Here is a 27,491-nt window from a genome sequence, read left to right as displayed (position 1 = left end):
GCTAAGGACGAGTCCAGAGTCAGACCCAGATAGTCCAGATTTGTGGACGGAACCAGAGCAGACTTCTGAAAGTTCAAAATACAACCAAACACCTTAAGAGTTTGCAGAGTAATCAGAGCAGTCAGAGACTCCGCTCGCAGAAGTTGCTCCCCCGCTGATGCAACAACGCACCAGGGCCAACACTTTTGTGAAGACCCGAGGAGCGGAGGCGAGACCAAAGGGTAAAGTCACAAACTCGCCACACAGCAAAGTGGAGGAAGCGCTGGTGCCCAACAGATAATGGAATATGAAGGTAAGCGTCCTTGATGTCGTTAGAGGCAAGAAGATTCCCCTAATGCAGGGATGCCACTACCGTGCAAATGGACTACATTTGGAACTTCTGCATCCGCACAAAGCAGTTTAGCACCTTGAGGTCCATAATTGGACACACCTTGCCCTCTTTCCTGGGGACTGTAAACATGCTTGAATAAAACCCCTGAAAACATTCCAAAGCTGGAACCAGGACAAATACCCCTTCGCTCAGCAAGTCTTGCACTGCCCCAAAGAGACCCCATAAGCGGTCTGGGGACAGGCACAAGTTAGAGGAAAAAACTTTCCGGTGGGTAAGAACGAAACTATCTTGTAGCTGGACCGTATGACTTTGTCGACCCACTTGGCCTCTACCAGGGAGGACCACGGGTCTAGAAACCAGAGAAAGCGTACCCCCACCCCAGATACAGGTGAGGGTGCCCCTTCATGCTGAGGGAGCGTTGTCTGCAGGTCTGGAGAAGCCAGCTCTTGGCTTGCGAGACCAGGTTCATTTGAATCCTCCGGAGGAGGCCCTGAAGGCTTTTGATTTCTTGTCTTGAGACCCCGAGGGAGGAAAAAAACTTTTTATGAGCCGAGAAGTTGCCCTTACTAGCCTGCGGAAGAAAGGTACTCTTCCCTATTGTGAAACCTTTAATGATGACACCCAGGGAAGCTCCAAACAAGCATCCAAAGAGGCATCACAAAGAAACTGCAGGCCCTGGACCAATGGTCCACCAGCTCAGGAAAGGCAGGGAGAAGCTGCTCCCCCTCCAGGTCCCGGCGTAAAAGCTTGGCCCACTCTGTCAGAGTTTGCGACACGAGGGCAATAGTAAATCCTGGCCTAAGTGCTGAACCAGCCACAGTGTACATATGGCGGGCCACAGCCTCCGCTTTCCTGTCAGCCGGGCCCTTAAAGGCCGGAATCATGGTTGCTATGTTTAACCTAGAAAAAGGAGACTCCACCACAGGTGGGACAGTCCACTTTTTAAGCAGGGAGTCCTCATAAGGGTACCGCATAGCAAAACGCTTAGGGAAAACAAGGGAGCGTTTTGGACGACCCCACTGTTTTGTGACAATTTTTTCAAAGGAAGTGGTAAAGAGGAACACCCTTGCGGCTCTGGAGGGCTTGTGGGACGACGCCTCCGATGCAGCATTAGCCGCATACTCCATTTTTTAAGTCTCACACACAGATACAATCAGTGCATCCACCAGGGCCTTTCCATGCGCGGCTGCAGGAGCAGAGGAATCATCCTAAGAAATCAGGGTGCCGAATCAGATTCAGGGTGTGATGAGACAGATGATGCAGGTGAAGGCAGGGGGCGCTTTTTGCTAGCCCGTTTCCCTTGGACACCAAAGACTCCAGCACCGCCGTCAGTGCAGTAAGGGATTGCTGGGACCTGGAGTCTCAGAGGGGATCAGGTGAGGAAATGTGCTCCAGAAACTCCATGCGTTAAAAAGGTTTACCCACAAAAAAAGGTGTAAAACACACTGCTAGGGACACACCCACCCTGCTGGCAGCACCACAGGTCGCCAGGCACAGAGCACCAACCGATTCTAAAGCAGAGAGGGAGAGGACCCCATCAGACTCCCCACCCACCGATCAGGCACCGCAGCACGAGGCTATCTGCACACACATGCGACAATCAGGAGGAGAAAGATCCAGGAGTCGTATAGTTCATATTCCTATCGCACACCTTCCTGGTTTGTAGGCTCGTGTGTGCTGGGTGCTGAAGCGATCACCAGTTGGCAACTGGATTAGTTTCAAGTAAATACATATTCGCCAGCACACCAAGGATCTTGCAAAAGCAGTCCAAAAAACTTTATTCAAGATACGATCACATCAAAAAATTGTGCAACGTTTCGGAACCGCACAGTTCCCCTTCGTCAGGCATGTATCCCCAGGAGTCAGCACCAGGGGATAAGGAGGGGCTTCCACCGCTGAAATCCCCGCCCATATATGCTTCAAAGTCATGGCCGCCGCTATTAGTCATGAAAAACCACAAAAAAATGGCCACCGAGGCTACACAAACATGGCCGCCAAATCTACAGCACATAGGCTACATGAAAATGGCGGCACCATGCGGCTCCTGGGGGCACAGGTGGGATCCCAGGAGCCCTGAAAACGACACCAGCAGGAAGGGGGGCCCTGGCAGGAGACCCCATCAGGTACAGCCCTCTGCCAAAAACCAATCGTCTAGGCGTCGGCGGTGCCCCCCCCCTCACACCACCCCCCCCCCCATCGCTAGCTCAGCACCCCAGACCACCCTGAAAAAAGTGATATGGCCACCCCATGGGGGGGGGGTAGGCAGATGAGGGGCGAAGTGTCCGCAGGGACCATCGAGAGAGGGGGAGGTGCTGCATGGGAAGGAGAACCCAGGGGTCGACCGTCACAGTGAGGGGCCCATGTCCACCCCAAAATGCTCTAGGGGGAGAGAGGGGAAAGCTACTTACCATACCAGGAACAGGGTGGGCACTCCTCCAGACAGAACTCCTCTCCATCCAAATGGGGAGGCTGTCGGCCAGGAGGAAAGCTGCGACTCAGGCCAAGGCCAGGTTGTATGCGACCTCGCAAGACGTTTAACTCACAGGCCAGTCCCTGTCTGCGCTTGCTGGCCAGACTGGGGTGACAACTGGATTTTATAAAATATCCAGCCCATCGCCCAGTCCAGCAGCTGACTACAGATTCTAAAAATAGAAAAATCTATTAAAAAGGAAAAAATTGGCAAGAGCGATGTTCTCAGCAAGGAACTAGGTCCTTACTCCTCACTAGGCAGAAAAAAAAAACTGAGAGCCTATAGCTGAGAGTGGGAGTATACCCCCCTCCCCCCGAGACTGCCCATAAGCATAGTCAAGCTTTTTTCTGCCTAGTGCCCCACTTCTGTAGGGGGCAGTATAACCCAATGTTTAATAAGATCAGGAGCTGTGTCCGTCAATGAACAATAGAGAAAAAAAGCTTGCTCTCTGGTTCTGCCCATTCTTTTTTTAATGGCCTCAGAGATTACTGAATGTACTGGAAAGGTGCGACCTTTAGGCTCACTCAGACCTGCATACATCCGATCATGCAGAGATAATAATTTTTTCTCTTCTCCTAAGCCCAATGTAACAAACTGCCTTTAACAAACCATTAACTTGATCTAAAGACAACTTGTATTTAGAGGGCACTCTTCTACCCCTTCCTCCTCTTCTTCCTCTGAACCTTCTTTGGAATGAGAGGGTAGAAGGAGCTACTTCAACCTCGACCGCAGGGTTTAATTGCGAGCCCTGAGAGGATTGTGAGGTAGATGGCTGAAGGATGGGTTTGTTAGCGAAGAGTGAAAGGATTGAATGGTAGCATCCAGCTCTTTTTTAACAGATGGGATTAGGTCGCTGCATGCAGTAGAAGCTTCCTCTTTAACGAGGGAGTCCATGCTTGTCTGACAGTGTTTTGTTCCAACCCTCAGGTAACTTTGCTTTGTATGAAGGGCATTTCTTTTTAACCGCCAGGTCCGAACTCTAAGCCTGCCATAATGTGGAAAAAAAAAAAAAAAAAAGCAAGACAAACCATCCCAGTGATTTAACCTATTTCTCATCAGGGTCACCACAGGTGCACAGGAATCATAACAGACAGGCCCCAGGAACCGGGGGGGTTGGAGAGGAGAGAGCGACCCCACAGTAATCAGGGCAATATGACCAAACCAACTGTTACCTGGGCCTTGCTGGTGCCTGTCACACTTGCAGTCGTGATCGTCTCCATAACGGTGTTTTCTGTGTCCACATGTGGCTAGGAACACCGGTTTCCGGTCCGGAGCAGCATCGCTATTGGAGTCCGGAACCAGCATTCCTAGCCACATGTGGACATTGCAACAAGAAATAGGCACCAGATCCACTCCTCCCTTCTCCCCCTGCGCTTTATCCGGTGAAAGTGACGCTGCATGCCTGCCCTGCGAGAACTGGATACCTCCCGGGCCAGGTGAGTCTCCACTCAGCAACTGAAAAGATGGCAGCGGCAGCTGCGCATCTAGACCGGCGGGCGGGACCAGGAAAAAGAAATATGCACCGCTGGCCTCTGCAGCCGCCTGAGAGCTTCATCCATGGGTCACCGCGAGCACCGAAGAGGGAGAAGGACCCCACCCAACAGTCAGTTTGTGCGGTATGGAAAAAAAAAAAAAAAAAAAAAAAGAAGTATGGTGGAGCTGGAAGCCTGGTCTCTCAGAACAGCACCTAAGAGCTCCTGACTCCCAACTAGGTGTTCCTTGTCTGGAGGAATCACAAAAACTGAGGAGCTGTGGGGAGAAACCTCCTTTTAAATTTTGGTGGAAGTGGTGTATCCAGTTGGCAAGTGGAAGGAGCCATCTCGCTCAGATGCTGTCCTGAAAGACGTTAAGGGATAAAATCTTGTCTTTAATTATACTTCAACTATTCTGCTATTGCGAGGTAACAGTTTTTTTTATAGGTTTTATAATAGTATGCTTAGCAAATCCATTAAAATAGTATCTCACGTACATGCATACTAAATATGTATTAATATACATATTTAGTAGAGAATGTACTAAGAAACAGATCACAGACACTTAGCAAAATGCGTAACAATTTCACTTTAATTACCATTTACCGTAAATGAGAAATACATTTCTGCCATGGTGGAAAATAAGGCTGTTTTAGCACATTGCCTGAAGCATTTTCTACTCGTTCATGTAAAGCTTTTTGGAATCAACACTTGAATGTTGGTTGTATTCAAAGCAATTTTATCTTTTTATCACTGACACTAATAAGTAAAATTAGAAGAGACTACTGTGACTCACCCAGTGAAACAGATGAAAATCCCACAGCAAAAGGCTGGGCTTCCTCAAGCTGGACAGACACATTGACGTTAGAGATGTTCGATTTGAAAACTATTGGTGCTAATATCACAGGAAGAGGTCTATAATAAAACATATAGACAGCAAAGAAATATAAATTTATATAATGCTGAATCCAAAAAAACAAAAACAAAAACATACTAAAGTCCACATAGACCATTTTTTACAGTGCTCAAGTCCCAGTTCACACTGGTGCGATGCGGGAACCAGTACGATTCCTGTGCGGGTTCCCGCATCGCATCTCACTCACAGCCATATCACACTACTCTCTGCGAACCACTGCGGGTGTCAATGAAAAGGTAATGACACCCCTGCATCAGTTTGCAGATCACGGTGCGAACTGTGAAATCAGACAGGAGGAATCGAGATAGCATGGGTCTGAACACCCATGCGATCCGATTCCAGTGCTGACCAAAAAAGGGTCCGGCGCTATTTTGGTGTGAATGCAATACGATTTCAGCCATACAAACTGTATGGCTAAATTTGCGATCGCACAGACATTGGATGTGATGTGCACAGCAATGTGGAGTGAATCACATGAGATGTCTGGCATCACACTAGTGTAAACCAAGCCTAAATCTTATATGATGGGAGAACTTGTGTGTTGGTGACTGGAGTAACTGGGGACAAAAGCCATTACAGTACAGCTCCACTTTTAATGATGCTGGAGCCAACTGCAACCTACTCATCCTTCCCATAAAACAAAAGTTTTACAGATTTTTTTTTTCTTTAGAAAGCAGCCACAGCCGAAACAAAACAAAAAAGGCAGCCCTCTGCCAGCATGCTACAGAGAAGGCCCAGGGGTCAAACACACCACGTATTCGTTTAGGCCAAAGGCTCTCCAGTTAGAAAAGCTCAAGCTCCCAAGGATTTTACGGTAAGACAAAAATCCATTCTCTTTCGTTCATTGACAGACACAGCTCCATATCTTCAAGAAAGCTACCTTCAGTATCAGCAGGGAGCATCGATAATTTCAAAAAAACTATTAGATGGGCACATTAAAAAGACCACAACATACAGGGATATACAATGTACAGTTAACAGCAAAAACACACAACATAGGTTGAACTGGATGGACTGGTGTCTTTTTTCAACCTCACTATGTAACTATGTAAGTGAGCAGAGGAATCTCACAAATTTTTTCAAAGGGCGGTTTCTGAAAAACAGACAGTACTAACTTGAGGTCCCAAAGAGGCAACAAAGACCTCACAGGAGGAGCCAGTTGGTGGCCCTCCTAAACAAAGGTTTGAACCAAAGCATTTGTGGCCAACGGGCATTGAAAGAAAATCGCCAAGGCTGATATCTGGCCTTTAAAAAAAGGTACCCAAGGAAAAAAGCTGATTTACATCTCTTTGGAGAAACTTCAAGACACGTGACACCGGGAAGGAATGGGGGGGGGGGGGGACCCCCTGAGACTCACACCAAGTAATGTACGCCCTCTAGACTCTATGCTAAATCATCCTAGAAGTAGATTTTCTAGCTTTGAACAACGTAGGAATCACTGATTCAGACACCCCTCTATCCGTCAACACCTGGCTTTCAATAGTAAGGCCGTCAAAGCCAGCGACTGTAAAGCAGGATGGAAGATCGGTCCTTGAGTTAACAGATCTTCTCTGAGAGGGAGTCTCCAAGGGACATCGCGACCAGCCTTACTAGGTCTGCATACCAGGACCTGTGAGGCCAGTCCAGTGCCACTAGGATGACTGGAATCCCTTCTCACTCAATCCTTCTGCTGAGACTTCTGCAAAGAGTCAGCGGGGGAAATGCGTACATTAGACGATATTGGCTCCAAGGAGCTACAAGAGAGTGTCCGTGGCGTCGGCCAGAGGATCCTGAGACCTAACTACGAACCTCTGCACCTTCCTGTTAAGATGAGAAGGCAACAGGTCTATAATCGGGAGTCCCTCACCTGAGGCACAGTTGATGAAACACCTCCTGATGGAGAGACCATTCTCCCTAATCCAACTTCTGGCGACTGAGGTAATCCGCCTGCCAATTTTCCATCCCGGAAGATGGCTGAAACAAAGCGTTCTGCCCATCTTAAAATGCCGGCTACTTCCCGGGCCGCTAAGGCACTTTAGGTGCCCCCTTGATGATTGACATACGCCACAGCCGTGGCATTATCCGATTGAATCCTCACTGGGCGCCGATCCGCCCAATGAATTAGGCAAAGCCTGATCGCCGGAATTTCCAAGATATTGATTGGCCGACTGGACTCCTCACGAGTCCAAACCCCTTGAGCCAGGTCCGTACACAAGACACCTCCACATTTGGAGAGGCTGGCATCCGTTGTGACCACCGTCCAGCACAGGGGGAGAAAGGATTTTCCCTGTCGAATCACCGGAGACCGGAGCCACCAGATCAGGGATCCCCTTATAATCCGGCTCAACAGGATCAGATTGTCTAGAGCCTGTGGATTCTTGTTCCATTTGACAAGGATCTCCATCTGTAGAGACCTGGTATGGAACTGAGCAAATGGAACCACCTCGAAGGTGGAGACCATTAGGCCCAATACTTTCATGCAAGTCCTGAGGGATGATCGCCGGTTGGACAGCAGGAGCAGTGTCGCATCCTACAACTTCTTGACTTTCGCCTCCGGAAGAAACACCCGGGCTAAGGTTGTGTCCAGGGTCAGGCCCAGATAGTCCAGTTTTGTGGACGGAACCAGAACAGATTTTGGAAATTCAGTTTGCCTCCGAACTCTTGCAAAGTTTGCACCGAAATGTCCACATTGTCTTTCAGGGCAATTGAAGACTCTGCTCGCAGGAGGAGATCGTCCAGGTACCCCAGCACTGCAATCCCATTCTGCCTCAGTAAAGCCAACACCGGGGCCAACACTTTTGTAAAACACGAGCCGAGGCGAGACCAAAGGGTAATGCCCCGAATTGATAGTGCTCCTCGCCCACGGCAAAGCAAAGGAAACTCTGATGCCCGACATATATTGGGATATGAAGGTAAGTGTCCTTGATATCCATAGAGGCCAGGAAATCCCCTTGATGAAGGGATGCCACCACCGTGCGAATGGATTCCATTAGAAATTTCTGAACCCGCACAAAGCAGTTCAAAGCCTGGAGATCCAGAATGGGACGGACCATGCCTTCCTTCCTGGGAACAGTAAACAGGTTTGAGTAAAACCCCTGAAAGAGTTCAGATTCCAGAACTGGTGCAATGATCCCCTGTAAGAGCAGATCCTGTACCGCCCCAAGAAGACTTTGTAGACGATCTGGGGACAAACACAGAATGGAAGGAAAGAACCTTGCGGGAGGCAAGGACCGAAACTCGATCTTGTACCTGGACCAAATCAACTCGTGGATTAACTTGTCTTGAATCCAGGAGATATACGGATCCGGAAAGAAGCGAAGACGCCCCAAGTACAGGTGAGGGCGTCCCTTCAGGCAGAAAAGAGCTTGTCTGTGGTCTCAGGAGGGACCCGCTCTTGACTTACCCAGCCAGGACCTCTTGGAACTTGCTGCGGAGTCACAGGTGGATTTTGATCCCTGGTCCTTAGATCCCAAAGCACGAAAGAATGGCTTATAGGCCGAGAAGAAAGGACAATGCTTGTGACTAGTCTCTTTACTCCTGGCAGACTACAGAAGCACAGTACTCTTACCCCCTGTAAGACCCTTAATGATCTCCTCCATTGAAGCACCGAACAAGCGGTCTCCCACAACGGGAAGAGCGGTCCTTCTTGGAAGCCTGGCCTGCAGACCAATATTTCAGCCATATCACGCGGCCCAGAGTGACCGCTGTCATGGACACCCTGCAGGCTAAGGGGGCTGCATCCAGAGAAGCATCACAGATCTACTGCCACCCCTGGACCAACTAGGTATGGGTGAATGGGGGTGGTTCACAGAGGGACCCCGATATTGAGGGGGAGCATTAAAAGGGAAGGAAGGGCACTCGAGGGCCTGACCAACCCAGGGAGGGGCCCCCATCCTCCCCAATGGAACCATCGGAGGGGCGGGGGGGGGGGAACGGACACTTCTGACCGCACCATGGGACCAGGGGGACACCATTCCAGACAGACCACCCACCATCTTAGCATGGGAGTGCTGCGGGCCAGAGGTACGCTGCGACTCAAGTCATGCTAGGATCGTGACCAGGGCTTAGCGTGCTCGCGAGATGTTTAACTCGCCGGTCAGTCACCGTCCAGTGTGGCTATGTCGCGGCCAACCCAGCGCAAAGCTAAGATTAGGTCGCACTCCCTGGCCAGACTAGGAAGACCGTAAGGATCTAGGATATCCAGTCTGTCGCCCAGTCCGGCAGTTAATTGTAGTTCTCATAGGAACAGAATTGATTGTAGTTCTCACAGGAACATAAAATAACAAAAAGAAAAACATTTAATTTAAAAAGGAAAAAATGCTAGGATCAAAGATCCCAGAAGGGAACTAGGTCTTTACTCCTGAATAGGCAGAAAAAAACTGAGGTCCTACAGCAGGAAGTGGGAGTTTACCCTCCTGGGACTGCCCTATAGATGTGGTCAAATTTTTTTCCCGCCTAGTGTCCTACTCCTATGGAGAGCAGCATAAACCCATCGGTCAAGAAGATATGGAGCTGTGTCCGTCAATGAATGAAGGAGAAATTAATATTTACTATATAGGTCTTTAAGCTTACAAAGTGGTATTGCAGGCTTTCAAGCCAAGGAAGCACCACATGTAATACTGTACACAATCTTAGGTAGAAGAAATGAACCACTGCACAATTTCAGAGAACCAGCATACAATTTAGTCCTAAGGCAAAACGTTGTTTCTCTGTGCCAGTAAGGCTAGCCATGGATGGAACTCGTTTGTTTTTCAATCAGCCGGTGGGCTGATTGGGGGAGAAAAAAAAAAACACAAAAGGATTCTCTCATCCACACAAGTGAGGTGGATGCAGGAATTCTCCCCGCTATGCCAGTGTATTTTGCGGTCAGAATACACGGATTGATCTGCAACCACTGATCGACAAAAGGTTTCCAGCTTTCCCGCATCTTATGTCAAGTGGGAACAGCCATACATAGATCAAAATTCTGCCGGTTCAACAGCCCATCTATTATTACTACAGAATTTCTATAGCGACAACAGTTTGTGGAGCACTTTACAATGTTAGGGAAGACACTACAGTTACAATACAATTCAATACAGGAGGAATCAGAGGGCCCTGCTCGTTAGAGCTTACAATCCAAGAGAGAGGGTCAAGTGATACAAAACGGTAATAACTGTGGAGGATGAGCTGATGAAGATAATAAAAGAACAGTTGTTAGGTGGGGGCAGGATAGGCTTCTCTGAAGGGAAAGGTTTTCAGGGATCGCCTAAAAGTGGATAGAGTTGGAGATAGTCCGATAGATTTGGGTAGGGAATTCCAAAGGATGGCAGAGGCTCGAGAGAAGTCCATGAGGCGAGTACTGGAGGAGGTGATGAGGGAGCTAGAGAGCAGGAGGTCTTGGGAGGAAAGGAGAGGACGATTTGGTTGGTATTTTGAGATTAGGTTAGTGATGTAGCTGGGGGCTGAGTTGTGGATAGCTTTGTAAGTTATTGTTAGTATTTTAATTTGTTGGGTGAGTGGAAGCCAATGGAGGGATTGGAAGAGAGGGGTAGCAGACGCTGAGCGGTTTGTAAGGTGGAGGAGTCTGGCAGCACAATTCATAATGGACTGAAGGGAGAGATAGCCTATTTAAAGGTAAGCCAATGAGAAGGGGAGTTGCAGTAGTCGAGGCGAGAGATAAGCAGGGAGTAATTCAGGAGCTTTGTGGTTTTATTGGCTAGGAAGGGACGTATTTTAGAAATGTTGCTGAGGTTGAGGAGGCAAGCCTTGGAAAGTAAAAAGATGTGGGGCTGAAAGGAGAGTTCAGAGTCCAGGATAACACCTAGCACCCTGGCATGTAGGGATGGGTAGATGGTTGTGCCATTGCACTTGACAGAGAAGTCAGGGGAAGATCTATGGCAAGCTTAAGTACCAGCAATTTCAGCAGTAGTCTGCTGGTTGATTACAGTTGTGGGGGAGCACCAGAAGGGCGAGCAGTGGCTTCTTACAGTCTCTCCTGTAAAGTGACTCTGTAATTCTGCATAATAAGGGTTCATTTTGAACTATCACAGATAAAATCTGCACCAACTCTAGGCTAAATGAAAGTAATATTTGCAAAATTTAAAAAATGCAATTTATTCTTAGAACGTGTATGGCTCACCGTAAAAGACTAAACCACTTTTGCCGTATTATCAAATCTTCTTGTGCTGTTAAGTGGAATGCCATTGGTTTCATATTTGAGCAAATACAGCGGAAAACAAAAATTTGTTTAAAAAAACCCCAAAAAATGTGTATTCTCATAAAAACTCACCGATTATTTTTGGTTGAGGCTTTTGCATCCTTCTGTAACTGACGATCCAGCGCCAGCAAGCTAAACCAATGAAAAAACTCCTGGTGACGGTAATGGATAATGCAAGTATTGAGAGCTACATTGCTCTGGATATCAATGGATGTTACCTGGCGTGATGCAAGAGTAAGAAAAATCAAAATGCATTTTAAGTGGAGTCAAAGACAGCAATAATTGCATTATAGAGATTCTAACTTCCCACTGTATCCAAAACTAACAGAAAATGTGGGCTTTTACCACCTCCAAGATTGCCATAATTAAAAGATAGGCTTTTAATTAATTAGGATTTAATAAAAAGCAAAAGGACAGGTATATATAAAATGCCTTTGTTGTAAACGTTTAGTGTATCAGTGTTTCGTAGAGTGTTTGATGTGTACTACAGTTGCTACTTGCATTCATTGTACGTGGGATAATGTAAGGGGCAGAACTGCAGAATAACTCTGTTGTTGATACCAGAGGCAGCATAATGAAACAGTTTGTAAAGGTTTTTGTGTGTTGCAGTAGACATTGGAAAATACAAAAATTATCTAACTGGGCACTGGAGGTATAGCTTGCGGAAACATACATTATATTATTATAATAGGCAACACTCAGACTATGAAGGCTGTGATGGTGGCACACAATAAGAATCAGTGAAAATGTTTTAGCCACCTAGACTCTCACCTGCACACTTGCTTTCAAGTGGTTCAAACAGACAATTCTCTGTCGGCTCTGAGACAACAGCAGACCATCTGGAAAGAAATTAGAGACAGATTTTACAGTATCAACTTACAAAAGGTAAACACTACTCCCATTAATAATGTATTATAACATTTTCTTAACAGAATGATCTTTTTTATATGCTATGATGCAGCAATATGAATGTACTCTTGAACCACCCGAATTTAGACTAAAAGAAGTTCCGATTTCCTAACTAAAAAAATAAAATAAAAAAATTCCTGCACCATCGAACATTTGTTAGAGGCATAGGGTTACAGAAGAACCTTGAGGTGATTGGACACTGGCAAAAAAAGAAAAAGAAAGAAGAGGACCACAGAGGGGAGAGTATACTGTGTCATTTATGTACTGTACTCCAAAGAATTAATTTTACAGGCAAGGAAAAAAAAAAAAATGGGATTTTTGACTTACCGTAAAATCCATTTCTCTGATTTTCATTGACAAACACAGCTCTTCATCTTCATGACTGTAGGGTAAAACTGCCTGCTACAGGAGTAAAACACTAGGCAGAAAAAAAGGCTGGAGTACGCCTATGGGGCAGTACCTGGGGGTATACTCCCCACTTCTTGCTATAGGTATTCAGTTTTGTAACAAGTAGTGTCAGAAGAAAAAAAAAAACAACTCAAAAGAGGGGCAGGTGCTGTGTCCGTCAATGAACATCAAAAGAAATGGATTTTACAGTTAGTAAAAAATCCCATTTTCTCTTTCGTTCATTAACGGACACAGCTCTTCATCTTAATGACCGTAGGGACGTCCCAAAGCAGTGTCAAACATGAGGGGTGGGAACAGCAGAAAAAAAACAAACTTCCCCCAAGGATATACATAGCCAACCAGTAACTTGGAGCTCAACTATTACCAACTGGAGCTCACCTGAAAAAAAACACCCTCAAAGAGGACAAGTCCTCTAAATAGCAGCCTGCAAAACTTTGTGGCGAAAAGCAGCATCTGCAGATGCCGACACTTCCACTTTATAAAACTTTGAGAATGTGTGTACAGACGACTAGGTGGCCACCTTGTAAACCTGCACCACTGACGCCTGATAATGGAAGGCCCAGGAGGCACTAAGCGCCCGAATATAGTGCGCCCTGACAGGGAAAGCAGGAACCTGACCCTTAATAGAATAAGCCTGAACCACAGTCTGTCTGATCCATCTGGAATGGTCGCAGCAGAAGCAACCAACGCCTTGCAAGGTCCACCTGTGAGGACAAATAGTGAGTCTGACTTCTAAAATGACTGTAGCTGCCAGGAACACCCTTATTGCCCAAACCACATCCAGAGAATGCAAAGCAACTTCCTTAGGATGCTTAGGCTTGGGTGTTACACAGGGAGGGCAACATAATGTCTTTATTCCGATGAAAATCGGAGACAACCTTTGGAAGGAACAACAGACATGGCCAAACAACTACCTTAGATAGGGATAACGACAAGACATCGCTGCCAGTTCTGACACCCTGCGCGAAGAAGAGCCACCAAAAAGACCACTTTCTGGGACAAAGTAAGCAGGGGAACATCCCGAATATTTTCAAAGGGGGGTTTCTGGAGAACTGACAACACTAAATTGAGGTCCCACCGAGGCAATGGAGAAAGCACCGGAGGAAACAAGTGACTCACTCCCTGGAGAAAGGTACCCACCGAGGACTGTGTGCCCAACGGACATTGAAAGAAAACCGCCAATGCCGAGACCTGACCCTTGATGGTACTCAAGGCTAGACGCTGCTCAACCCCTCCCTGGAGGAAAGCCGAGATCCGAGTCACTGAAAAAGGAGCGGGGGTGAACCCTTAGGGATTCACACCATGCAATGTACGCTTCCAAGTACGATAGTAAACCTTTCTAGAAGTAGATTTTCACGCTTTCAAAAGTGTAGGAATCACAGATTCAGACAACCCTCTATCCTTCAGCACCTGGCTTTCAACAGCCAAGCCATCAAAGCCAGCGACTGTAAAGCAGGATGCAAGATCGGTCCTTGGGACAGCAGATCTTCCCTGAGAGGAAGTGTCCAAGGAGCATCGGCGACCAACCATACCAGATCGACGTACTAAGACCGGCGAGACCAGTCTGGAGTCACTAGGATGATCGGAATTCCCTTCCACCTCAATCCTGCACAGGAGTCTCGGCAGAAGCTTGAGAGGAGGAAAGGCATATAGCAGACGATACTGACTCCAGGGAGCCATTAATGCGTGGCTAGAGGATCCCGAGACCGTGCCACAAACCTCTGTACTTTTCTGTTGAAGCGAGAGGCCAACAGATCCACCTCGGGAGTACCCCACCAGAGACACAACTGATGGAACACCTCCGGATGAAGTGACCATTCTCCTTGGTCTAATGCCTGTCGAATATGCACTGCAGAGAGAGCTGGAACAAACCTTAGAATGTCAGCTACTTCTTGAGCCACCAGAACATTTCTTGTGCCCCCCTTGGTGATTGACATAGGCCACGGCCGAGGCATTGTCCAATTGGATCCTTACCGGAAACCCCCTCGTGTTCAGAGATCAGATCGTCCAGAGACTGAGGATCCTTGTTCTATTTCACCAGAATCTCCTTTTGCAGAGATCTGGTATGGAACTGTGCAAACGGGACCGCCTCGAAGGTAGACTCCATCAGGCTCAGCACCTGCATGCAAGCCTGCAGAGATGACCGTCTGCTGAACAGCAGAACCCGAAAAGCCTCCTGCAACTTGTGAAGTTTTTCCAGGTACCCCAATATCGCAATCCCCTGCTGGCAAAGTAATGCCAGAACCGGGCCCAATACTTTTATGAAGACCCGAGGAGCGAGACCAAAGGGTAACGCCACAATTTGATAATGCTCCTCGCCCACTGCAAGGTGGAGGAAGCGTTGATGGGCGACACATATGGGGATGTGAAGGTAGACATCCTTGATGTCGATGGAGGCAAGAAAATCCCCCTGATGTAGGAACACCACCATGGTATGAATGGATTCCATTCAGAACTTCTGTACCTGCACAAAGCAGTTTAGTGACACCATGTTCTGGTCCCGCCCCCATCTTGCTATTCCATCGTGAGGAGCTCCAGGAAGCGGACCGAGCAGGCGCCCAAGGGGGGACAAGGGGGTTAGCACCTCTCGCTCTCACCCGTATCCTATGAGCAGGGACCCTCCCCCCAGCACAACCATGTCCACTGGAGGGATTGTTGAGGCTGGCGAACCAGCCTGGAAGAGCTAGGGGCCATAACCAGGTACGGTCTTGGGGGGGTGAATCCCGCTGGCATCCTGACAGCTCAGGGGGATGGTTGCATACCTCTCAGTAGGGTGAAACCTCAGGTGGGGGCCTGCTCGTCCCAGTGTGCTGCCTCTGACCTGCACTGCCCAAAGCTCGCTAAGCTGGATGGGAGACTGGTCAGGTGGGGGCCTGCTCGTCCCAGTGTGCTGCCCCTGACCTGCACTGCCCAAGGCTCCCTAAGCTGGATGGGAGGCTGGTCAGGGAGCCTCCTGCAAATAGCACAGGGACTGAAGAAAATAAACTGTTGCAGCTCTTGTGGGTCCGGAGGAAACACAATCAAACTGAGGCTGAAGGTATGACTGGCATTTTTATAATGGTGGACTAATGTGTTTCCCGTTTCAGGTGGGAGGAGCCCATCTCTCAGGTGCTGCCCTGGAAGACAATTAGAGAAATTATGTTTCAAAAACATCAGAGTTGACCAGGTTGACCAGAACTAGGCCACCCATCCCCCTGGGAAGGTAGGTTACAGACCTCTTCATGAGATTCAGTCTGTTCCCCCATAACAAGGGATCTTAGATTGTAGGCTTTGTACAGGACACCGGGAATGTGTCCTGGATGGCAGGTACATTTCCCCGATATTTGAGCTGTGGTCCCTTTAATGGGGTCAGTTGCAGAGCTTTTGTGGTACTCAGGGGTTAAGTCCCAGGTGAGGGAGGCTTGAAAGTCAGCAGAGGGAAATCAGCACCTGTGTCAAGGAAGTGAATGGGAGAGAGACAGAGACTCACATGCTGTGTAGTGAGCAGAAGCTCTCAGACAAGCTGAGCCATGGGCTGCTAACTTTCCCCCCTAGTGTGGCCTGCCTGGAACCCTGACTTTGGAGGAGCCTGACCCCTGTATGGGACCAAAGGCTAGCGGTGAGCCTGCTGCTTTATTCCAATACCAGGATTTGGACTGTTTATTTACTTTGGCTGAAGTAAGCTGCCTTTTGTTTTGCTGGGATTCAAATAAATGAACTGTTTTGCTTTCACCAAACTGGCTGGCGGTCATTCCAGAGCTACCCCAGGTTACAGCTTCTTGAGGGCAGGGACTGATGTGAATGTAAAAAATCTATGTAAAGTGCTGTGTAAATTGATGGCTATATGCAATAAAAAACAGTTTGTCCATGGTATTAAACATATAAGAGCATGTATGTCATAGGCTCTGTATTTAAGCCTTTGTTTTGAAAAAACAAAAATACTATCTAAAAGAGAAAAAAGGTGCAGCTTCTAAATCTGGAAAGAAATAGAATTTCCAGAAAGAGGAGAATTACAATCTAAAGCAATATTCAAATTGTTATTCATCCTGGAAATCGCTCTAACATCAGCTTCTGATAAATACAGGTATGGCTTATATTTTTCCAGTAAACAGTGCTACAATTAAATATGGTCCACTACAAATAATATATTTTTAGCTTTACCATCAATTATCTTTCCAATGATTCAGCCTCTTACCTTCCACTAGTAGTTCAGAGGTCATATGAGCAAGTTCTGAAGTGCCAATGAATTTGCACATGGGCAGCTGATCCTCCTCACGTAAATAGGAATACCGTAGGAGCTTTAATGTCCAGTTTAGGTGCCTGAGAAGAAGCACAGCATTTCCACTACAATCAGTATACAATCTTCAGAACCCAATTGTCAGCCATTTTAATTGTCATTGATATTTTTACCTTTGTTGACTGTTCATAGACAGGACCACAGTGCTGTTCTCAAACCCCACATCCAGCTTACAAGGAAGCCGCTCAACAAGCTGCAACCACCTGGGAGGTTCAGCATCTCCTGCAAGTGCAAGGGGTAACCAATCAAATGATTCCAGAAGAAGTACATGCTATGGCAAACTTGAGAGGACTTTTTATACTTTAGATGCATCAAAAATAAAACACGTCGTGCATAAGGTGAATCCTATACTGAGCAATCAGAAAACAGCTGTTTTGTAAGGTAGTTTAACATTATCATCAAAATGCCAAATGGAATATTACTCAAGTCTCAAAAAAAAAGTGAGGCACAGATAGGTAGTATGGGCAAGCATTACCACCAGTAACAATTTTTCAGTGGTATCCTTGGTACTAACCTAGGTTTGCCTGTTCCTCAATGTTACTGCTCTCTTCAGTGTTGCTCTGCACTGCTGAAACCAGCTTCTTCTGCAGCAGGTCACTGTTGAAGAGACTTTCATGCACCTCTGCATGTAGGGCACGCACTCTTATACTGGCTGCACGCAAGTTTTTTTCCTTCATGCTGCACTCCAGAGACAGAGCCAGGGACAGTTCTGCAAGACAGGCTTCATCCTGCATCCATACACCAGATAAACATTTTTTAAAAGAGAAAAGCTCTAAGAAAAGTATTCAACAGAAAAGCTTTGGGACACAGAAAATATAATTCTTTAAACATTAACAGCATAGTAAAACTTTCTAAACATTCAATATCATACACAAGTATATAAACAGATAATGTCACCCTATGACTGCATTTACTATTCCAGCATTTGACAAAGGCTCCATTCACATCTAAGCATGTTGCCTTTGAGTTTTTCTGCAGTGCTTTTTGTGGGTTTTTATAGCAATTTTACCGCAATTTGTGTTTATGCTTTGTTTATGTTTTTTTAGGCAAATTTGTCGTTGGGCAGATTTAAAAAGGCAATTTGCGGAAAAATCACAGCAGAGACCCTAGGAAATAAAATGGAAGTTGTTGAAATATTTTATGTCACACACACTGTATTTGCGCAGCGGCCTTTGAAATGCAATTTTTTTAAAAAACAAATACACTTAAGAGAAAAACAAAACTGTAAAGTTAGCCCAATTTTTTACATAATGTGAAAGACGATGTTACGCCGAGTAAATAGATACCCAATATGTCAAGCTTTAAAATTGCGCACACTTTCAATCACCTGTTTAGAGGTACAGAGGAGGTCTTGCTCTCACTCAAAGGATTGCGGCGATACCTCACGTGTGGTTTGTACACTGTTTAAATTTGCAGGTGTGACTTACGTACGTGTTCACTTCTGCGCACGAGCACAGAGGGCGCTTTCATTTTTTTTTTCCTATTTACTTTATTTTTTACACTGTCCCTTTAAGTTTTTTTTTTTTGGATCACTTTTATTGCTGTCACAAGGAATGTAAACATCCCTTGTGGCAGTAATAGGCAGTGACAGGTACTCTACATGGAGGGATCTGGGGTAGAATTAGACCCCAAACCCCTCCTCTGCACTTGAAAGTATCCAAAACTCCAAGATCTGCATTTTCAAATACTTTCGATATTTGAAACCTGGTGCCGTTGGCTCCCGAGTGAACCGGAATGATGTCATGACGTCGCTTCCGGGTTACTACATTCGAGACCTGATCAAAGCTAATTCCGGCTTTGTTCGGGTCTCGGGCCAGTCGATGGGCGTGCCAGCTGGTCGCTTGGATCTCCCGGCAGGACGGCAGATCCCAGTGAGCGGCACGTCCTCTCCCGCTTTTGTATTACCAGCCGAGAGAATGTCCTGTACCATACCCACAGCACTGCATGAGGAAATGCAGGGGCTGTGGAGGAGTCTCACTTACCCGTCGCTGAGGCGCCTTAAGATTTAAAAATGGCTCCTCCCGGCGCCAACACGTCACCCCACATGTGCTGCCGATGCTCGGGAAAGCCCATACACGTTCGGCTATTGCCGGGCATGCGGCGCATGCGCGGTGACATGTCAGCGCAGGGCGGCACCATTTTTGAAAAGTAAGTGAGCCAGTGACTCGAGTATAAGCCGAGGGGGGCTTTTTCAGCATGAAAAAACATGCTGAAAAACTTGGCTTATACTCTAGTATATACGGTAGTTAAAATATGTATACACATACTGTTTTACCTGCCAAATTACTTGCAATTCTTTCTATATAATCCTGAAAAATTACACAGCCATGCCTGACAAGCACAGCCAAACTGGCGACCTGTCTTTTCGTTTCTACTACAGTTAAGTAATACAGATTGGTCACCTCCCTGCCCCAGCATAGACATTGAAGAACAGAAGCATTGTAATGAAGACATGGTTTTTCCTCTAGTCATTGCGGGGAACTTTTATCAAAACTGGAGCAGACAGAACCTTGGGCAACCAATCAGCTTCTTTAATTAAAGTTTATCTGAAAAATCTGAAGATAGAAGCTGATTAGTTGCCATGCACAGCTGTTCGAGATTCTGTCTGCTCCAGTTTTGATAAATTCCCTCCATTTTATTCTGTACCAGCAAATGTGCATGCAACACACCTGAGTGGTGGCTAGTGAAGTCTCCCCCACTCTGAGTTTGGAAAGGCACAACTAATGTATACTTTTTATTTATTTTTTTTTTTACTATTTTTTAGCACTGGGAACTGCAATTGACCGCTTGCAAGCTTTTGTACTTATTTTTTGTCCACCTCTTGAATATGAATAAATCAGGATTCCTTACTGCCTAGGTATGGATATATCTAATTATATATGGATATGTCTGCCTATATTCTTTTTATTAACTTTATATAACTCATCTTAATTTTTTTACTTTAGGATCCTTGATTTCCATCATGAAATATTCAAAGTGGGTGCCCTCACTTTTAGTATGAACATCAGTGATTTTCCACCTTTTCATTTACAAATAAAACCAATGTGCCTTTGGCAATATAGGTGGGATTTAATTAATTAATTTTTTACATATACTCAAGTACCTATGTGTTTTGTGTTTTTTTTTTCCACCATTTTATACTTCCAGTATAAAATAAAAATGCACATCGCTTTGGCGTTTTTCTTTCTTAGCCACATCACACCCGCCTGGGGGTTTTTTTTTTTTGATGCAGCTTTCTTTGCTTCCCTTTAACATCATTGGTGGAGGTGTTACGGTGATGGTTGGGCATTTCTGGCGGCTCTTCTGACTGTGTTGTCACTCTATTTACTTTTTGACGCTGTTGTTTTTTATTATTTCAGCTTATACCAAACTTCTGAAGAAGCAGTTTAATCACCGCAAAATATGTCAAGTGCTCAGTTGGACATGGACCATCCTGCTACTCTGTAGTAGGAACATCTTACTTTACTACCGACAACAGTTTATTGTTTATCAGTCCATGTCCCATTTATTAAGCAATATTATCATGGTTTTGTCTGTGAAAAGGTTATGTATTTTCTCGTCATTTTTGACAAGATTTTAATAGTCTGTTTGTCTGTATTAATAAAGCTGTTCATTTTTACATCATTTTTTCTATGAATTGTGTGTATATTTAGTTTTACAGCACCATAAAAATTCCCCATGGCCCAATTTTTTTTCTTTCATTGTTTTGACACTCATGCAGTGTTGGCTCTCTGCTCACGCGGTTTTGGTTGGGTGAGTCAGCGTACCTCGTACCCTACTGGCGGGTTCCTCTGCCTCACTGCTTTGTGGTCAATCTATATGAAGGATTTTTTCTAAATGTATACAGGTGCTTCTCAAAAAATGTAAAGATCATCAAAAAATTCATTTATTTTAGTAATTCAATTCAAAAAGTGAAACTCCTATATTATATAGGCTCGTTACACACAGAGTGATATGATTCAAACATTTCCTTTCTTTTAATTTTGACGATTATGGCTTACAGCTAGTGAAAACCCAAAATTCAGTATCTCAGAAAATTAGAATATTGTAGACTTATGGTGTCACACTCTAATCAGCTAATTAACTCATAACACCTGTAAAGGTTTCCTGAGCCTTTAAATGGTCTCTCAGTCTGATTTAGTTGGTTACACAATCGTGGAGAAGACTGCTGACTTGACAGTTGTCCAGGAGACAGTCACTGACACCCTCCACGAGGAGGGTAAGTCACAAAGTCATTGCTGAAGAAGCTGGCTGTTCACAGAGTGCTGTATCCAAGCATATTAATGGAAAGTTAAAAAAAGTGTGGTAGAAAAAGGTGTGCAAGCAACAGGGATAACTGCAGCCTTGAGAGGATTGCAAAGCAAAGGACATTCAAGAATTTTTGGGAGAGGGGCGTGGCCTGGCGCAGCATGTGAGAGGACGTGTGTGAGAGGAGCTCCGCCGGACCGATATCCTTCACCGCTAATCCTGCAGCCCTTCGGGCACGATAATCCTTCCTTCACCTCCCGCACACCCGCGGCACCGACCTCCGCATGTCTCCGCCGAAGAAAGGCTCTGAAGCTGCGGCAAAACTGGCTGCATTCCGGAGGCTGGAGAAGGAGGCCCCGATCCAAGATGGCGCCGGCCCGTCGCTCGTGGTGGAGGAGCCTGAGAGCCCTGCTACATCCAAGGTTTTGGAGGCGATTGCTACTTGCCAGACCATGCTGACTACTAAAATCGAGGAGGTGAAGGTAGATATATCTTTGATGCGTCAGGATATGCAGAAGCTGAGGGACAGAGTTGGTGAGGCTGAACACAGAATTAGTGAGGTGGAAGACTCCCTCCCCCCATTGCAAAGCTCCTCAGACAGGCTGCAGCAACAAGTACACCTTATCCTCCAAAAACAAGAATTTTTGGGAGATTCATAAGGAGTGGACTACAGCTGGTGTCCGTGCTTCAAGAGCCAACACACACACACGTATACGCGACATGGGCTACAACTATCGCATTCCTTGTGTCAAGCCACTCCTAAACCTGAGACGTCAGAAGCGTCTTACCTGGGCTAAGGAATAAAAAAAAAAAAAAAAGGACTGGACTGTTGCTCAGTGGTCCACAGTCCTCTCTCTTTTCAGATTAAAGTAAAAATTTAATTTCATTGCGAAATCAAGGGCCCAGAATCTGGAGCAAGAGTGGGGAGGCACAGAATCCAAGCTGCATGAGGTCCAAAGTGAAGTTTCCACAGACAGTGATGATTTACAACCTCAGCAGTGCCACAGGCTGATCGCCTCCATGCCACACCACATGTTTGCAGTAATTCATGCAAAAGGAGCCCCTGACCAAGTATTGAGTGCATACTATACTGTACATGGACATACTTTTCAGTAAGCCAACATTTCTATAACAAAAATATATATTTTTTTTTTTTTTATTGGTCTTATGGATTACTTTTTAATTTTATGAGACACTGAATTTTTGGTTTTCACTAGCTTTAAAGCATAATCATTAAAATAAAAAAATGCTTGAAATATATCACTCTGTGTGTAATGAATATATATATAATATAGGAGTTTCACTTTTTGAATTGAATTAGTGAAATAAATTAACTTTTTGATGACATTCTATTTTTTTGAGATGCACCTTTAGATGCTGGTTCAGAGTCCAAAGAACAAGTTTGAGAAGTGGGTGAAAATTGCTGGCTGTAAATGTCATTTTCTGGCTATAGTGTGGAAAGAGATGTGAAAAGCAGCTGAAGTGAGTGAGTCATATTAGGAAAAAATGTATTTTGGCAGCTAAAACAATTCATGGATATGTACTGCAGGTTTGACATTTAGCTAAAGATACAAAAGAAGAAAAAACATTTTAATAATTAAAAGAAAACTAATAAGCCCAAAGTAAGCTGGTGTTTCTCAACCTAAAATAGTAGTTCAGACATATTACATGACCATTTGAATAATGCGTGGGGGAAACCTTCTACGAGGAGGATGAAGAAATGCTGCATGCAGTGTATTCGTAGCAGGAGATCGCTGAAAATATCTTCACTCACATTATAAAATTTAATGTAAATATTAATCTCCTTCATTACCAACAAGCTTACTTCCAAAACAGTGAATGTTATTACTAAAGTTTTTGTATATAGGTAGCATGATGGCTATGTAGATATTACAGGTCTAGATTCCTGGATTTGTGGGTTCCTTTATTGTCAGAAGCAGTCTTTATGAGGTTTGTATATGTGCAAATAAATTTCATCTCGCCATTTTGGTTTTCCCTCAAATCCAACATATGGATGTACAGCATCACAAAAGTGAGTACACCCCTCACATTTTTTTATATATTTTATTTATATCTTTTCATGTGACAACACTGAAAAAATGAACCTTTGCTACAATGTAAAGTAGTTAGTGTACAGCTTGTATAACAGTGTAAATTTACTGTCCCCTCAAAATAACTCCGCACATAGCCATTAATGTTTTAACTGCTGGCAACAAAAGTGAGTACACCCCTAAGTGAAAATGTCCAAATTGGGACCAAAGTGTCAATATTTTGTGTGGCCACCATTATTTTGCAACACTGCCTTAACCCTCTTGGGCATGGAGTTCACCAGAGCTTCACAGGTTGCCACTGGAGTCCTCTTCCACTCCTCTATGACGACATCAGAGAGCTGGGGGATGTTAGAGACCTTGCGCTCCTCCACCTTCTGTTTGAGGATGCCCCACAGATGCTCAATATGGTTTAGGTCTGTAGACATGCTTGGCAAGTCCATCGCCTTTACCCTCAGCTTCTTTAGCAAAGACGTGGTCGAGGTGCGTTTAGGGTCATTATGTTGGAATACTGCCCTGCGGCCCAGTCTCCAAAAGGAGGGGATCATGCTCTGCTTCAGTATGTCACAGTACACGTTGGCATTCATGGTTCCCTCAATGAACTGTAGCTCCCCAGTGGCCGCAGCACTCATGCAGCCCAAGACCATGACATTCCCACCACCATGCTTGATTGTTGGCAAGACACACTTGTCTTTGTACTCCTCACCTGGTTGCCACCACACACGCTTGACACCATCTGAACTAAATACGTTTATCTTGGTCTCATCAGACCACAGGACATGGTTCCAGTAATCCATGTCTTTAGTCTGCTTGTCTTCAGCAAACTGTTTGTGGGTTTTCTTGTGCATCATATTTAGAAGAGGCTTCCTTCTGGGACGACAGCCATGCAGACCAATTTGATGCATTGTGCGACGTATGGTCTGAGCACTGACATGCTGACCCCCCACCCCTTCAACCTCTGCAGCAATGCTGGCAGCACTCATACGTATATTTCCCAAAGACAACCTCTGGATATGACGCTGAGCATGTGTACTCAACCTTTTTGGTCGGCCATGGCGAGGCCTGTTCTGAGAGGAACCTGTCCTGTTAAACCTCTGTATGGCCTTTGAAACTGTGCTGCAGCTCAGTTTCAGGGTCTTAGCAATCTTCTTAAAGCCTAGGCCATCTTTATGTAGCACAACAATTCTTTTTTTCAGATCCTCAGAGAGAGTTCTTTGCCATGAGGTGCCATGTTGAACTTCCAGTGACCAGTATGAGAGAGTAAGAGTGTTAACACCAAATTTAACACATCTGCTCCCCATTCACACTTGAAACCTTGTAACACTAACGAGTCCCATGACACCGGGGAAGGAAAATGGCTAATTGGGTCCAATTTTGACATTTTTACTTAGGGATGTACTCACTTTTGATGCCAGCGGTTTAGACATTATTGGCTGTGTGTTGAGTTATTTTGAGGGGACAGCAAATTTACACTGTTATACAAGCTGTACACTCACTACTTTACATTGTAGCAAAGTGTAATGTATACTGTTGTCACAAGAAAAGATATAATAAAATATTTACAAAAATGTGATGGGTGTACTCACTTTTGTGAGATACTGTGGGTTTATCGACTTTTGCCCAAATCAGCCCTAGAGTTTGTCTGTACAGTCAAGGAAGGGGCAGTAAAATGTAGAGACATGTTCTTTGTAAAATGCTGAACATACTAGTGTAATATGCTAGAGCTTACACTGAGCTTTAGTGTTCTTTGACAAACTTCATACCTGCTTATTGCTTTTTAGTAACTTGCTGGTTAGTTGGTTAAGGCTCAGTGTGTAGTCTATCCTGAAAGACAAAAAGGAAAGAATTTGTAATTCCATACATTTACTATTAGCACAGAGTTGACCTCATTTACCAACATCTGTAGTAAAAACCATGTGACAACTACAACTAAGAAAAAAAAATTTTGATTGCAATAGGGTTATATCATTTTAACGAAAAAAAAAAAAAAAACGGAATGGACTACTAGGTCTTTTTTCTGCTGTCACTTTTCTATGTTTCTATGTTAAGCCACCATAAACGTGCATATTGTCATGTGAATGCGCAATTAGGAGATGTGCCAAACACCAGAAGACTTTTTATCACAGCTGTAAATTCCATTATTGTCAGGCCTGTAAGTGACTGTCTTCCCTCTTGAGTTTTAAAACTGATCAACCAACCACTTATTTAGAACATTTGACTAAAAAACAGGTCAGCATATGAAGCGCCATAGTGACTTGGAGTAATGACCACAAGTTAGAAGACATCAATCGGGCAATACCTTAAGTGGACCTTTTCCCTACTTTACTTAAAGTAGAACTATAGACATTTTTTTCTTCCACGCCGGATAGAGCAAGCGAGGGTATTACCCCTCAGATTATTTTTTTTTCCGACATCTGTGTCCCATTGCGAAGATTACTACCTGTCCCATAGCCAAACAGGAAGTGAGAGGAAATCCCTGCAAATTAATGGAATTTCTTGGGGACCCTAGGGCACCAGAACTAGGGTCCCCATTCAAAGTTATCCTCTATTACTTTTCTGGGGCAACCCAAAAAGTTGGTATTTTGCTTACTTTGACTTTCAATGATCATGGTAAAACAAGACAAATAGAGAGATGGTGAATCTCCTTAACGGGGGCATAGACAGAAAAAAAAAAAATGACAAACATTCTAATACTGCTGCACTCCATCCAAAATTAAAAAAATACTTGACTTTAATGATCTTAAATTCCCATCAGCATGCATTTATTTTAAATGCAATACTTTACTTATCTTTCATGTCTCCCTTTTATGGTTTCCCCTAAAAGGGCTTGGATGATGTACCCTGGAAGCACTGAGGCTCTCTGGGAAGGCAATGTTAATAGGGCTGTTAGAGAGCTCTCACACCTAACCTGCAGGATCTCGCTGTATTGTTGTACAGTGCATGCCATAATGTAACTTGCGCACTAACACTATATTGCAAGCTGACCTTGGAAAGGATTTCCAAAATGGTGGTGTGGGGACAAGGGAACAGGCAACAGAGAGGTAACATGAAAAAGACAAAAGGAGGAGAAGGAGAGGCAGCATAAGAGATTATAAAAAGAATAATAATAATAAAATAGTAGAACAAAAAAAAAAGGCAATAAATGATTGTCAATTATAAATAAGCAGGTCTGCCTATAAAAGGCTCACTGATGTCAGACATATAAAATCTGTTTACAGGCAGTCCCCGAGTTACAAACATTCGAGTTAAGAATAGGAGTAGGGCCGAACGACCCTCTGTTCGGTTCGCAGCAGAACTCCTGAACAGGGGAAAAATTCTAACCCCAACAACAAACCCTACTGAAGTCTATAGGAGCTGAACAGGAAAAATCAAAGATCTTACAGTAAAAATTTTTTCATTAATGTCCATCGAGTGGGTTTATGCTCCTCCCATCAGGAAGACTAGGCAGGAAATTTTGAATATACACGCCCAGGGGGCTGTCCCTCCAGGCATAAACCAGCACATCAGTTTAGTTTAAAAGCAGTGAAGACGACAGAACCAACCCCAAACAGAGGGGTGGGTGCTGTTGATGTACATCAGAGAAAAAAGGATTTTACAGTAAGATCTTACAAAAATCTTATTTTCTCTATCGTCCATTGACAGACCCAGCCTCATCTCCATGAGCTGAGTGGGATGTCCCAAAGTAGTAAAGACATGAGGGGTGGGAAAACGCAACCAGACAGTAACGTCAACTCCAAAAGGCTAAACTTAGCCAACCGGGCAACATGGACCTTAACCAAAACAACAGGAGCTCACCAAGGTAAAAGACCCCGAAGAGAAGTACAACCAAACATTCTCTTATGAAACAGCAGCCTGCAAAACCTTGCGGCCAAAAGAGGCAAATCCGAAGAAGCCAACAAATCCACTTTGTAAAATTTAGTAAAGGTGTGCACAGACGACCAAGTCGCTGCCTTACAAACTTGTACAACAAAGGCCTGATGGCGAAAAGCCCAAGAGGCACTCAGCGCTCTAGTAGAATGCGCTTTCACAGGGAAAAGAGGAACCTGACCCTTGATTGAATAAGCCTGAACAACCGTCTGCCTGATCCATCTTGAAATGGTCGCAGCGGACGCAGCCAAACCTTTGCGAGGAACATCCGGAAGGACAAAGATAGAGTCCAACTTCCTGAAGGACTCAGTAACCGTCAGATAAACCCTTATCTCCCGAACCACATCCAGAGAGTGCAAGGCAACTTC

General features: G+C 45.0%; 1 protein-coding gene across 2 annotated transcripts in view; it reads right to left on the bottom strand.

Moving 5' to 3' along the window:
* BLTP2 (bridge-like lipid transfer protein family member 2) overlaps positions 1 to 27,491 on the bottom strand; it is a 213,208-nt gene that overhangs the window by 129,770 nt on the left and 55,947 nt on the right. For both annotated transcript variants that reach the window (XM_082247020.1, XM_082247021.1), the window contains exons 6-12: positions 25,020 to 25,080; positions 17,475 to 17,688; positions 17,074 to 17,182; positions 16,859 to 16,983; positions 12,139 to 12,206; positions 11,440 to 11,585; positions 5,070 to 5,188 (exon numbers count right to left, since the gene is read on the bottom strand). In XM_082247020.1, coding sequence (XP_082103146.1) covers positions 5,070 to 5,188; positions 11,440 to 11,585; positions 12,139 to 12,206; positions 16,859 to 16,983; positions 17,074 to 17,182; positions 17,475 to 17,688; positions 25,020 to 25,080 — 842 coding nt within the window. The remainder of the gene's footprint in view (positions 1 to 5,069; positions 5,189 to 11,439; positions 11,586 to 12,138; positions 12,207 to 16,858; positions 16,984 to 17,073; positions 17,183 to 17,474; positions 17,689 to 25,019; positions 25,081 to 27,491) is intronic.

Source organism: Pelophylax lessonae (genome assembly GCF_965119305.1).
Source record: "Pelophylax lessonae genome assembly, chromosome: 2".
Taxonomy (NCBI): Eukaryota; Metazoa; Chordata; class Amphibia; order Anura; family Ranidae; genus Pelophylax; species Pelophylax lessonae.
This window is presented reverse-complemented; position numbering and strand designations above follow the sequence as displayed.